We start from the raw sequence: 14,157 nt of genomic DNA on the forward strand, positions 1-14,157 counted from the left end.
CGCTTTAAATCATTATTTGGATCTTTTGGGAATGACTACTTTATATTCCACATAATCACTGAGCGAGTGGGACGAGGGCGGCTTGAGAGAAGGAGGAGGTTTTACACCCACGGTGGCTTCCGTCCGTTTCCCCTGGCAACCAGCGGGAAACTTTTTGTGCGTGTTTACAAACGAACATTAAGATAAAACCTCAATCAGGATAGGCTAATGGCTAAAAGCCATGTAGCTTAACGTGTGATGTTCTAATGGAGTTTGACAGCATTTTGCAACACGTTCGTCCGACTGTTCTCCCGCTTCGGCGTGTGTGTGTGTGTGTGTTTACCCGGCAACACCAGCTTTTCATTCATCATCCGAAACGCCTGTCCTGCTCTCAGGGTCGTGCACGACCGTTCACTTTCTCATTCACACATCTGGGCAATTTCGGGTCCCGGTGGTCTCCCTCTCCGCCTGCATGTTTTTAGACTGCGCCGCCGTGCCGTTTATACAAAATCCCACCATTGTCACTGAAATTCTCTCCATAGTATTATAAACATTTTGGGCAAAATTCAAAATCAGAAATAAGAGACTGGTATGTGTGTGGGATGCGTGTGTGTGTGTGTCAGAAATCATTAACAAGACGCTGCTCTACAACAGAACAATATATAAGAATGGAATTTCCGAAAGGAAATTCATATAAACACCCTGATATTGTCTTATTTGACTCATTTCACTGAACGGATTATCGCGGGTCTGTGTAAAAGCCTTGAGCAGCGGCGCTAGCGTCCTCATCTCCCCGACTCGTGACGCGAGGAAATACACGACACGTGTAACGATGCGGCCTTAACCGGATTAACGTTTAAATTGTGACAGAAATAGAAGAATTCCTAATCCCCCCCCACCTGAGATAGTGGAGTAAAAGTGCATTCAAAATCACTGACAAGCCGGAACTCGGAGCATCGTTGGAAGAAAAAGAGAAGGAGGAGAGACATGAGCGCAGGAGGAGAGGAAGTGGTGGGACATCCCAGAAAAAAAAAAACAAAAAAAACAACAACCTCTGAATGCAGTCACGGCTCAGTTAACTGCAAAAACAGCTGCCTAACAGTCAGTGGGAGATCAACTGTCAGAATTAACTGCCAATGTCAGATCCTCACTCCATTTGCATCTCTGGAGACCTTTAACTGGCTCTACACTCACTGACACACACACACTCACACACACACACAAGCCTAACCACTCTCACAAAACACCTGTGTCTAAAATTGACCCTGTATTAATAGAAGAAATGTGTTCAGGATGTCTCCCGATTACATGTGTATGTTTTACATGTGTGCGCGTGGGTACAAGTGTGTGTGTGTGTGTGTGTGTGTGTACGTGCGTGTGAGAGCGTCTCTGTCGCGAAGCCAAAAGGTCATCTTTCCTGGACCGCTGGTTTCTTCTCGCGCCGATGCAGAAATAGCATCGCCGCAGCAGAAACCGCCCGATTGATTACACATCAGAACGTTGATAGGAAAAGCCCAGGTGCATTCGCGTTGAAACACCGTCGCCCACACACACACAAACACACACACACACACATACATGCACGCACAATACATCGATCTAAGAGCTGGCAGACAGATTGCGGTGTGATGCCGTGCACTCAGTCAGTCCAGAAAAACTGCAGCCGACAGGGTGATTGTTGTTTAACGCTAAACAGATGATAAAAAAAGGGCTGGACGGAAAAAATGCTGGATCTCAGGAGAGGAGAGGAGGATCGGCCTGCGTGTTCCCGCTGATTTAAAAGCTCCCTTTCCTTCGCACCGCAGGCCTCACTCTCAGGTGGGAGTGTGCGTTGGGACTTTTCGGCCATTCAGAAATCGCCGAGGGTCACCGGATAGGAGCCTCCATCTGTCTGGCTCCTGCAGATCTGTTCCCAATGAAAGCATCAGCTACTCCCCCCCCCCCCCCCCCCCCACACACACACACACACACACCAACTCCACTCCAACCCCAGACCTCCCGGCTTATTGACAGAACAGCGTCCGAAGCCAAGCGCGCCCGGCGTCCAGTATCAAACACAACCAAGCCGGGGCGAGAAGACGGCGCCGAGCCGCCAAGAATCTTTGATTGTAAACTTGCGCTAAGAGCTTGTTAAATCTCAGCATGGAGCCCAATCGGATATGCACTTTTTTTTTTTTTTTTTTTTTGGAAGAGTTATATTGCACTGTAAGCTGTAAACAAAACAGTGTTGGATTTTATGTAATTACGATGTTATAAATCACACATTCCACAAGCCTCAGGGGAGTTTTTTTTTTTTTATATATATTCAAGTACCTTTGACCCCTATACAATTACCAACTTAGGTAAGATAAGATAAGATAAGATAAGATAAGATAAGATAAGATAAGATAAGATGACACTTTGAAAACCAGACGTGTCATTATTTCTTTAGTGTTTCTTCTAAAACCTCGAGCCAGCCGTCCTTGTACCAATAAATCACTGGTTTAGTTGAAAAGTCACCTTGACGGCTGAAAGTCTTGTTTTATTTTTTCCGATCTCACTTCCTCTCCCTTGTGCACGTCGGTCTACTTTCCTTTTCTTTATTTATTTGATTGTTTGTTTGTTTTTTTAGAGGAGGGGTGCATCTGAGCCCGGTCTGCCTGTGGTCGCCCTGTTTCGGGTTCACTGTTTAGCCCGCCACATGAACTGCACTGTCTTTAAATATATTGTGCATAAATTAAAAATTCTCATTGCAAAAAATATAATCAACATAATAAATGATTATAATTATAGATAGGATTATAGAATTATAAAGAGGTAAGATTATAATAATATATAGATTAAAAGAGCTACGCAAACTCACTGAATAAGTATTCTTAACTATCTTGGTACCGTAACAATAATTCTGCACTTATGTATTATTTCACTCCCACTGTGTATATTCACATATCATCTGAGATTCTGTGTGTCTGCCTTTATATAGACACACATACACACACACACACACACTTATTTGCACATCTAATTCTGTATATTTATCTTTTTGTACATACATATTTAAATATTCATGCCATCTGTGAAAATGTACGTATGCTTATATATATATATATATACTGCTCAAAAAAATAAAGGGAACACTTGAACAACACAATGTAACTCCAAGTCAATCACACTTCTGTGAAATCATAGTGTCCACTCAGGAAGCAACACAGATTCATTTTGACTTGTTTCAAGGACATTACATCAAAGTTAGATCAGCCTGGAGTTTGTTTTTACCCTTTAATTTTGAGTGTGATTCCTAATCCAGACCTCCATGGGTTAATACAATTGATTTCCATTGATCATTTTTGTGTGATTTTGTTGTCAGCACATTCAACTGTGTAAAGAGCAAAGTATTTCATAAGAATATTTCATTCATTTAGATCTAGGATGTGTTTTTTAAGTGTTCCCTTTATTTTTTTGAGCAGTGTATATATATATCCATCTCATTTCTATCTATCTATCTATCTATCTGTCTATCTATCTATCTATCTATCTATCTATCTATCTATCTATCTATCTATCTATCTATCTATCTATCTATCTATCTATCTATCTATCTATCTATCTGAGTCTGTAATTGTTCTGTCACTTGTTCTTATGCAATTCCTGTTTTCCAACGGTTTCCACGGTGACGGCCAGAGGAGGAGTAGGGGGACGCGGGTTCAACAGTTTTTGATGGTCGTCCCCCTGTTTTCCCGGCATAGAGGGCCCCTTTGCGCTGCGCCCCGAGTCCATTTGATCCTGACTCCTTGAGCCGTCCCGCTGCTGGTGAAAGCATCTCAGGCGTGAACGCCTTCGCACAAACCCCACCCTGCTCTGCTCCGTCCTCCCCCCTCTTTCTCTAACTACACCTTCTGTCACTTCCACCCATCCATTCCCTCATCACTCCTTCTTGAACTCCCCCAACCTCCCTCTCGGTTCAGACCTGCCAGCCAATCGATACTCATAGAAGTTTCATGAGGACGGACCCTCCAAAAAAAAAAAAAAAAAAAAAAAAAAAAAAAAAAAAAAACAACATCTGAGGAGTGAGACGTGAAAAAGAAGAGAAGAAAAGAATGAAAAATAAAGAGATATTCCTGCCGCAGTGACGCGTCTCGGATTTCTGACGCGGATCGGCTCATGGCGTGCTGGCGATATCTTTCTTTATGAAACGGCGCTGGGAGACGACAGCGAGGAGCGATGTAAAAGGAGAAGACGAAAAAGAAGAGGAGGAGGAGAAGGAGAACAAGAAGAGGTGTGGCGAGATCGATCCTTCGGCCAGCCTGCAGTTCAATAACACTGAATTATTACTTTATTCTTTGCCTTGTGAGATCTGTTTCCATTGCACCCTTCTCGGCGTATACGTGTATGTACATGTGTGTATCTGCATGTGTGTCTTCTTGCACGTGTGTGTGATCCATTTATGAGCCGATCAATACTTTACAATCTTGGTTTTATAAGTCCAACTCTCTCCCCTTCCCTCCCCGCCTCTATATTTCACTCTTTTTTTCCGAAAAATAAAACCTCCATCGCCCTTAAAGAGAGAGAGAGAGAAAGAAAAGCTCGAGAATTTTTAAAATTGGGACGCAAACCCAACCTCCGCTTGGAAGTTGCCTCTCCATGGTGGACCTCCGTGCGCGTGCATGTGAGCGCGCACAGATGTGCATCCAGGTATACGTGCGCATGCAACGTCTGCGCTTGGCGAGCATTTATTGTCCGTCACTTAGTACCATTGCTAGTTTATAGGAGTGTGTGATGTTGAGAATGTTAATTTTTTCCAACCAGGCAGACGAAGCAGCCATACGGCCCTATGTGTGTGTGTGTGTGCGTGTGTGTGTGTGTGCACGTGTGGGTGCATGTGTGTATAACGTGCATGTGTATATGTAGAAGACCATCTGTCTACCAGACTACAAACCATCTTTGCCTCATATCTCTCTGATTTACAATTACTTTTAAATCCTGCCCCTGTTAGAAAGTGTGTGTGGGAAGTTGTGTAAGACATGACCCTTCTCGGGTATGGCTTTGTGTGTGTGTGTGTGTGTGTGTGTGTGTGTGTGTGTGTGTGTGTGTGTGAGTTCGCCCTTGTGAAGATGTTTAATTGCTCGGTCGTTACGCCCAGAGGCGATCACCGCTAAAACCGCAAGAGCCAATCAGCTCTTTCCATCCCGACATTTTCACCGGCAACTTCTTGAGAGGAGCCGACCTTGAGGCGGGGTCACGCGGCCGCGGTAATGGGATCGCCTTTCCTGGGTCACATGTTGAAGCCATCAGCCAATCACGGGGTCACGGAGGGGGTGTGTGTTTTTTTTTTTTTTTTTGACCAATCGGAGACGGGAGTGATACGGCAGCCGGACCAATTACGGGCCTGCTAGCCTTGGGGTCGCTCCAAAGCTGTTTGGGGCTCCTGCCTCTGCTCGATGTTTTCTTCTTGGTAAACCATCAAAAAATATAATATTACTTTTACAAACGGCTCCTTTACTTTCAACCATTTTTTTCCGTCATTAAACACAGATCGCTAAAATCATCATCCTGTAATTCACAGTAATGGAACTCTACTCAATACTTCATGTATATTTTCAGAAATGTAGAAGTACTATGTAATTTCAAATGAAGAATACGCGAGTACTATTTTAACACAACTGCTCTTTATATATTACTTTGTGTAGCTTTTCAGCACTGTAGAAGTATGACGTGGTATCAAATGAAGTAAGAGTTCAACACAGCTGTACTTTACTCAGTACTAATGCAGATTCTATGTACGATAAATACCCATTTTAGATTCTAACATAGTTGTACTTCACTCAATACTTGGTGTAAAGTACATCTGATTAAATTGTATTTTGGTTTTCTTCATTTGATACTATGTCATACTTCTGCAGTACTGAAATTCAACAGCTGTTAAACAATCATTTTAGTAATCTTCATTTGATACTATATCACAGTGGTCTTCAGCCCTGGTCCAGGGACCGGTTCCGATCCGCAAAGAAAATTTACCTTAGCACAAATGATAGTTTTCTGGATCTTGTTTTGGAAAAACGGCTGTTTCCGCCTTTGCCTTCGTGCCATACTTAACGCATCAGCTACCACAAGCTAGCCTTTGGAAAAAATAAAAAGCGGCAAGTCTTACTCCAGAATTCTTTGTTTGATACTATTTTGTACTTCTAAATAACTGGAACGCTACATAAAGTAGTCTGTACATGACAGCTGTTCTTGAATATTATTCATTTGATACTACATAATACTTTTTTTTTTATTCCTGAGAGTCTACTGTTGCACTGAGTAAAGTATAACTGTGTTCAAATCTTAATCGAGTATTCCTCATCTAATGCTGCAAAATCACTGAAAATCTACACAAACTATTTTTGGACTATTGAGTGCACCTGAATATAAGCCACACTGGTTAAAAACAACTAAATAAATACATATATGTGTAAATATATGAAGCGTACTTGGCTATAAGCTGCAGGTGTCCATGTTGTAAAAAAATACATTTTCACAGAATTAAATTCAATTAAATCCATACTGTTCTCTTCCACAAATATGTACTGGAAATGTTTTTTTTTCAAAACAGTGCATGTAATACTGCTGATGAAAAAGATTAATAATAAATAACACAAGGAAACATCCATCCATCCATCCATCCATCCATCCATCCATCCATCCATCCATCCATCCATCCATCCATTTTCTACCCCTGCTTTGTCCTACTCCAGCTGATTGCTATTTTCGTCTTTTTTCTGCGAACTAAAACCATTAAATCCGTCTTCTTTGGTGTCAGAATTTCACGGTGATTTCGTTGGTCCGATGTGCTGTAAATTAGCCGCATCACTATTTAAGCTGCAGTGTTCAGAGTGTCAGAAAAAAAAGTTGTGGCTTATAGTTGGGAAATGACGGTAAGTGGAGTACAAGGGTGTTGAAGTGTAACTGTAGTATTCTTCATTTCATACTACTTCACACTGAAATACTGCCTCTGTTTCTGTTTATCCGATTTTCTTGCATCTCATGTGAAGTCCTTAATAAAGTATTTACCCATAAATACTTTATCGGCTGCAGTTTCCATCGTAAAAATACAAATCCTGTGTGAAAAATTGCACAATAAGAAGTATTAAGCGGAACGGGACACATGATGCAGTACTATTAATCAAACCACATCAACAAGTTAATTTATGAGTATTTTTGATTAAAACAAAACTCGCAGTACACTGTAAGAATAGGATGCGGTCGGCGTGATGAATACTTCTGAATACTAATAAGGCAAACTCACACTTAAGGCCTTTATCGGGCCTCTTACGGGGAAATATATAGATTTTAAAGCGGCCCGATCAGGATGGCCGATGGCGTTAAGTGCTAACTGGTCACATCCACCGGGCGCCATCCCAGCGGTGTGGCGCCGGGAGGTCATTGGTTGCGCCGACGACGGCTCTGTGCAGCACCACGGAGCGGATGACTTCGAAAAGCGGATATTTGTCTGGAAAAGTAAACTGCTTTCTAACGGACGTTCTCTTGGCCACTTTCATTAGTGTCTTGGTCAAAGTGTAACAACATGGCTGCCTGACGATCAACGTCCGTTAACGTCATAAAAAATAAAGGGCCGCGAAATAATCTGACCATTAAGTCATGGTTGGTTAATAACTCGGTAATAACCTTTATTCACGACCGACGCAGTCACTTTTCAAATCATTACTTTACATTAAACTGTTATTTATACGAAATGTCAAAGCTTTTAAAACAGGAGGTTTATTTATAGTAACTTTTCTTTTTTTTTTAATATCTTCATTGATCAAGTTTAAATCCTCATCTTTATCTTTGGTTTATTACGAGGTCATTAAATGCCCCAAACCTGAAAGGATCTATACGGGGACTATTTTTTTTCCCGTCTCTCTCATTCTCTCTCTCTCTCTCTCTCTCTCTGTAAATGACGTCACCGTTATGGTGTGATGGAGCCATGTTGAGCGGATCAATACCAGACATCACATCACCTCTATCTATTTGCACATGTGTGGACAAAATGAAGGCACGCACGCACTTTGCTCATCTTTGGTTTCCTCTTCCTCTTTTGGCTAGGAAAGCCTTTCGGTCAAAGTCGAGAAAAAACAAACAATCAAAAAAAAAAAAAAAAAAAACGTATCAGTCCTACGCATGCGCGGCTGATTTTAAGTGTGTATGTGTGTGTGTGTGTGTGTGTGATAGTAAACTGGGTGTTCTGGATGATTTCACTAATAGTTTCAATATGGAGAGCCATAAAGACCAGACTGTTTAATTGTAGAGAGTTTTAATGAGCCTCTGATTATGGCAACATTCTAAAGAGTGTGTGTCGTTAATGTTGACTAATCTGCAGTCATTAGTTCAACACTGTCTGGCCGTAGAGTGAACCGCAACTCAAAGATGCTGCACACACACACACACACACACATGCAAACCGCCAGGCTTCTTATTTGTTCAGATACCCCCCCCCCCCTGCAAAAAAAAAAAACAACAAAATCTTTCAACCCTTAAAGAAAACACAAGCGTGGTGAAGAAGGGGAGGAAGAGGAAGGTGAGCGGTTGGCCTTACCTGTGTATATGAACCTTCCCGGCGTGCCTTTGCAGAACTGTTTAGATTTGTAAGACAGGGTGACCTCGACGACTCCGGGGATGTGTCGGGGAGGCGTCTGCACCCGGATGGCGTGAGGCGTAATTAACTAACCAAGGGAGGAAGAGTAGAAATAGTCAGTGTGTGAAAAAAGGGAAAACAAACAAACAAAAAAGAAATAGATTTCCCCTAACTGTTCGGTCCTGAGAAATGGTCCTTGTTGAATGGCGATGGGAACTTTTGATTTTGGTTGTTTGTTTTTTTTTTTTACTTTAAAGGATTAAAGATTTGCAATGAAAATCTTATTTTGTTGTCCAGAAAGGTAGCGAAAAAGTAAAAAAAAACAAAAAAAACAAAAACAAACAAACCAAAAAAAAAACGAGAATGTTATTGTAACAAAGGCTGCAAAATGCTCCAATGAAGATGAATACTACTTAATCTGTAAATAAAATAAAATAAAATAAATAAAAATGGGCCTGTGATTTTATTTCAATGTGTGTTCCTGATTATTGTTTATGGTTGAGTTGATTTTACATCTGAATCCGTCAAAGTAGTGAACTTTCTCCTTGTGGAAGTTACACTTTTTTTTTTCTTTTTAATTTAAGTTAAATAAAATCAGTTTACAACCTCATTCTCACACCCAAATATCCCGTGCCTGGCTCGGGCCCGGGATGTTTGCATGAAACGCCTTTATTTGACGTTTGATATACGAGACTTTGTTTTTACTCTTGAAATCTCACATGGAAGTTGGAAGAGAGTCCGGAATGTCGCATAAATAAGAAGTCCACGAGCTCATATCATTTCAAATCAGATTAGAATTGCGTTTGTATTTACTTCTGAAGGGAGGAGAACAATGGCACTGAAGGCTATGTGAGGAATTCAAAACCCCACAATAAGTCAGAGCTCACACACACACACACATAGAAGTCGGTTTCCAAATATGTTTTCTTCTTTTTCGCAATTTGGCGGCGACTTGTAAAAATATGTGTTGGCAGGAGGGCCGCAAACAAACGTGGCTATTTCTTTTTTTTTTTTTTTTTTTTTTTTTTCAAAAAACGTGTTTTAGGAATCAACAATCAGGAGCGCAAATGAAACATTCGCTCGGCCAAAATCCATTAAGCCGGCGTGAAGGGAGCTGAGTCAGTTTGAACTGAACTGAACTGAGACTCTGTACACATGTTAGTGTGTGTAAGTGTGACTCTTAACACTGTAAACAAACCCCTCAGCGCTCCACACACACATACACACACACATACACAAACAACCAACCACGTATGCCAGTTCAAGCACACTCACACAAACACACACAAACACAAACACATGCACGCTCGCTGTTGTTATTGGAAGAGCGCCATCGTCGCTCAACGCACACGGTGAGTGGAGTCAGAAGACAAATAAACATTCTGTAGAGGAGTGGCGCTGGGGAAAGTATGATAGTGAGATGTGTGTGTGTGTGTGTGTGTGTGTGTGTGTGTGTGTGTTCGTATTAAGGCAACGGCTATCAAAATGTGCTGATTTGATCAGTATTCTGGGGAGGGAAAAATGGAGGGTGAGAACTGAAGAGAGGGAGAGAGAGAGGGGCAGTGGTTATTTTTTTGGTGGGGAACCATTAGGGAGGCAAACTCATTTAGCCAAACACACACACACACACACACACACTGGATCAGAAGCAGTCAGAAGCCGGGCCATGAGGAGAAGCGAGTTTTCATATCGAACTACACCCGATGGTCTGAGGAAAGGAGGGGAGGTTGGCGATGCCGACGACGATGACGGCGGCGGCGGCGAAACAACATCCAGCGCCGGAACACCGACCTCGCTCCAGACCAGCATGGTACCGAAGATGACCTGGAGGCCGTCGAAGAAGTTGTCGCCGATGATGATGACCGTGGCTCCCCCTGTTGTCCAGCCCTCGCTGGGGCTGATGGCCTTGATACAGGGAGCTGCTCCTGACGAGAGGAGGGCGGCGTTAAACAGCAGAAATGAAAACAACGCACGCGCACCGACGTCGATTCCAGCGGCGGAATGTGGAAATGGCGGATCCCCGGATTTGTTTTTGATACACCTGCGCACTCACAGCAATTGTGAGTCACTTCCGCTACGGTGTTTGGTCAACCCCCCGCCCGTGCGGTCCTCCGAGCGACCCCCGACAACTCGGCGCTCGGTTTAGAAAAGTCAGCCGAGGAGTGAGCGACCATCAATCCGTTGATTTATGTCTCCCACTTCTCCATCGGTGGTGAAATGAATGATTGATTCCCGTGGGCAAATTGGTGGTTTTGGCGTCATATGGTATGTTTTAAAAGGGAATTAGATCCCGGCGTAACTTCCGCGGTCTTCTTTGTCTGCGCCGCTAATTCATTGTCTGCCCGTCACAAAGCTCCTTTCAGGGACGACTGATGAATCGCCGCGGCGATGATCTTTCAACTAATGTTGCTCCTCGCGTTGAATAAGAGTGCAAACACACCGGATACGGACGTTTTTAAGTCGCCTCAATATGGTTGGCTACGTGTGTGTATTTGTGTGTGTGTGTGTAAGCTCATCTGATCCGATCCCGACTATTGTGACTGTTGATCAGTATTCAGCTGAATTACAACAGCCTCTCCGTCTCCGGGCTTGTTTGTGAAAGCAAACCATAACCATATTAGATTTAAGGTCTCGCACACACAAAGAGCCACACCGCGGTGAGTGTGTGTGTGTGTGTGTGTGTGTGTGTGTGTGTGTGTGTGTGTATTTGAGTGTGTGTGTGTTTGAGTGGCTTGGATTAGCCAGATGGAGGGGCAGGAATCACCTGATAGGATTAAACCATCAACCATCTGGTGGTCATGCTGTTAAGGCTCACACACACATATACACACAAACACACACGTGCGCTCACGCCCAGACACATACACACACTTTTACCGTGCTCTAGGTACGACGGCGTCCCTTCCGCCGGGTCAAGCCTGCGGGCCCGCCGGCCGTGTTTGGAGTTGTTGTGGACGAACATGTTGTCGGACACCGACAAGACGTGGCCCTCCACGCTCACCGTGGTCGACACCACCACCTGCAGAGCGGCAGGGGGACGGAACAGGATGAAGGGAAACGGCGTGAGCGGGAGATAAAGAGGGGGGGTAAAGAAGACGGTGGGGGAGAAGTCCGAGCGGAAGAGTGTGAACGCGGGGGTGAAATAAAAATGAAAGAAAGTGGGGGTCTTTAGAGCACAGTGAGGAGGAGTTACAACCGTGAAACTGTGAAAAGCTCCTTAAATGTAACCCGTTATCGCTGTTATTACCGTCACACTCTACACACACCAAGTGCATGTGTGTATGCGTGTGTGTGTGTGCGTGCACGGTGTCTATCCTCCTCTGTTCAATAGTTCCTGAAGGGTCCGGCCCTTAATTATCTCCTAGGGAAACAGAGCTGTCTTCTTTGGTTCCACTACAATAGAGCTGCACAATTAGAGGCCCGGCTACTGTCACACACCCACGACTGTATAACTATCCCCCTCCGTCCGATCACACGCGCCCGAGGACGCGCGGGCGAATGCGCGCATGAGAGCGCAGCAATAGAAATAGGGAAATATACATATCAGCGGCGCACACACCCGCTGACACGCGTGGCGCGGTAATAAATCTATCAGTATCTCCTGGGCGTCCAGTATCTGCTCTCGGACTCGAGTGGCGTCTTCCTGATTGTATTGTGGCCACGGAGATAAGGAAATAATAAAGACAGAGGAGCTAACAAGCCCCCTTTTCTTTCTTTCTCTCTCTCTCTTTCGTTTTCCTTCCTTCCTTTTTACTGAAAGTTCGCCCCAAAAAGTGCTCGCTTGCGTATTTTTATCGGGCCGTACTTTAAGTTGCTCGGTGGATTGGCGGCGGATCTGGAGGACGATGCAGCGAATCGCTAGAAATCCAACGCCGATTCATCCGATTTCGGATATCAACAAGATTGGGACCTCCTTCGGATTTGATTGAAGTCAGACGGGAAGGGAGGGAGTTTTAAATAAAGAACATTTCATTGTTTCGGCTAAAAATGTGCCACTTGAGTGGCCTTCGGGCGCTTTGAAGGGAGGGAGTTTCACCACTTTTGTTCAGGCGTCTGGTACTCCCTCCTCCTCTGCAGAAACACAGAGGAAGCAAAAACAAAAAAGTTTTTTGAAAACAAAAACAGCTCCGAGTGGTAAACTTCAGGAAATAAAAGATCTTCGCGGCTCCGCTGCAATGAACGGATTTGTATCAGATCCATATCTGATTGAGGGTGAACAGATTTGATCCTTTGCAGGGTCAAAACGCCCGCCTGAAAAGGGGTTATTTTGTATTTTTCAAATCATATAACTGTGAAGCACATCTATTTTACCACTTATTTGATACGGAATGAAACAAATTTATAGCACATGAATGGGAGGGTGAATAGTTATATGCCTATATGATGTTGAGAGAGCAAATACGTGTCTGTTTCTGTATGACATGTGAGGTCGAACAGGTTGTTTGTCTACATCTTTAACCACTTTGTCCACTTTTATTTTTTTTATTTTCATTGTTACACGTATTGTCATTATTATTATTATTATCATATGACATGTGAATGAGATGGTGAACGGTTGGATATCTCTATACTAGCGACGGCTCAATGAATGAACGAACAATTAGAATGACACAACCGAAACACCTAAAATCTCTTATTAAGATAAGTTTTCTTTTTTTCTAATGAGTGTAATGACATCAATTCTTCTCAAAAAAAATCTGAAACAACGCCCCTTCTCCTCCCCCGCCCTGTCTCCTTGTATTGTGCTCGTATTTATGTCCTGACTAGTCAAGGTCAGGATCCTGTGTTTCCTGTGAAAGAGCTGATCGCTTATTTACTTACAGAGGAACGCACATGCACAGACACATTCCCGGTTCCATGTTTTTGCAGATCTGTGTCGTGCATTGCACGAAAGGGGAACGCAGAGAGTCAGATAGGAAGACATGAATACAAAATGAGGGAAAGGGGGGACATGCGTGCACACAAACACACACACACTCATACATAATTAAAATAATACAAAAAAGTCGGTTCCTACCTGGAACCTTCTCATGTCCCGTGGGTTTCCCGCGTTCTTGAGACAGTTCTGGTTACACTTCAGGAAGAACTTCAGGAAAAATCTGTTGAGACGGACGAAAAAGACATCCCATAATTAAGGTTGAGCAGTTTATGTGTGAACTGAAACCTCAGAATTTCTCCACAACATTGAAATGATTAACAGCCGAGATTAATATTTCATACTTTTTTATTTACAGGGAATGTCCTAGTGGAATTTCAACTCCTGCGCGAGCTTTCGCTTCTACCTACTCCGAGGCAGGCCTGGAATTTCACAATAAAAGTGTCGGGTGAAAGTGAGAAACTGCAGAACTTTTTCTTTGGGGGGGTGGGACAAAAAAAAAAGTCCTCTATTTGACATTTATATTTCAAACTTTCCAATCAATTTTCCACTTTTGACTGCTATAGGCATGCCCTTCATCCATGGATCTTGACACGTCCGTGTAGCATAATTCAGATTCTGAGCCACGAACGTTTCACAGAGAGAAACTTCAGCGATGCTAATCCGTGAGTCGGAAATGTCAAGGACGGACGGGAACAAAAATCATACA

General features: G+C 43.3%; 1 protein-coding gene across 3 annotated transcripts in view; it reads right to left on the reverse strand.

The window, feature by feature from the left end:
* The window catches only part of LOC147216847 (transcription factor COE1), an 82,931-nt gene that overhangs the window by 16,753 nt on the left and 52,021 nt on the right, over window positions 1-14,157 (reverse strand). For 2 of the 3 annotated variants that reach the window (XM_086177110.1, XM_086177113.1), the window contains exons 7-10: window positions 13,590-13,671; window positions 11,450-11,591; window positions 10,364-10,497; window positions 8,534-8,660 (exon numbers count right to left, since the gene is read on the reverse strand). In XM_086177110.1, the coding sequence (XP_086033236.1) occupies window positions 8,534-8,660; window positions 10,364-10,497; window positions 11,450-11,591; window positions 13,590-13,671 (485 nt within the window). The remainder of the gene's footprint in view (window positions 1-8,533; window positions 8,661-10,363; window positions 10,498-11,449; window positions 11,592-13,589; window positions 13,672-14,157) is intronic. The other variant, XM_086177112.1, reaches the window with a different exon arrangement.

Source organism: Fistularia commersonii, chromosome 29, assembly GCF_037954325.1.
Source record: "Fistularia commersonii isolate RoL2024-O1a breed Wild chromosome 29, RoL_Fcom_v1.0, whole genome shotgun sequence".
NCBI lineage: Eukaryota > Metazoa > Chordata > Actinopteri > Syngnathiformes > Fistulariidae > Fistularia > Fistularia commersonii.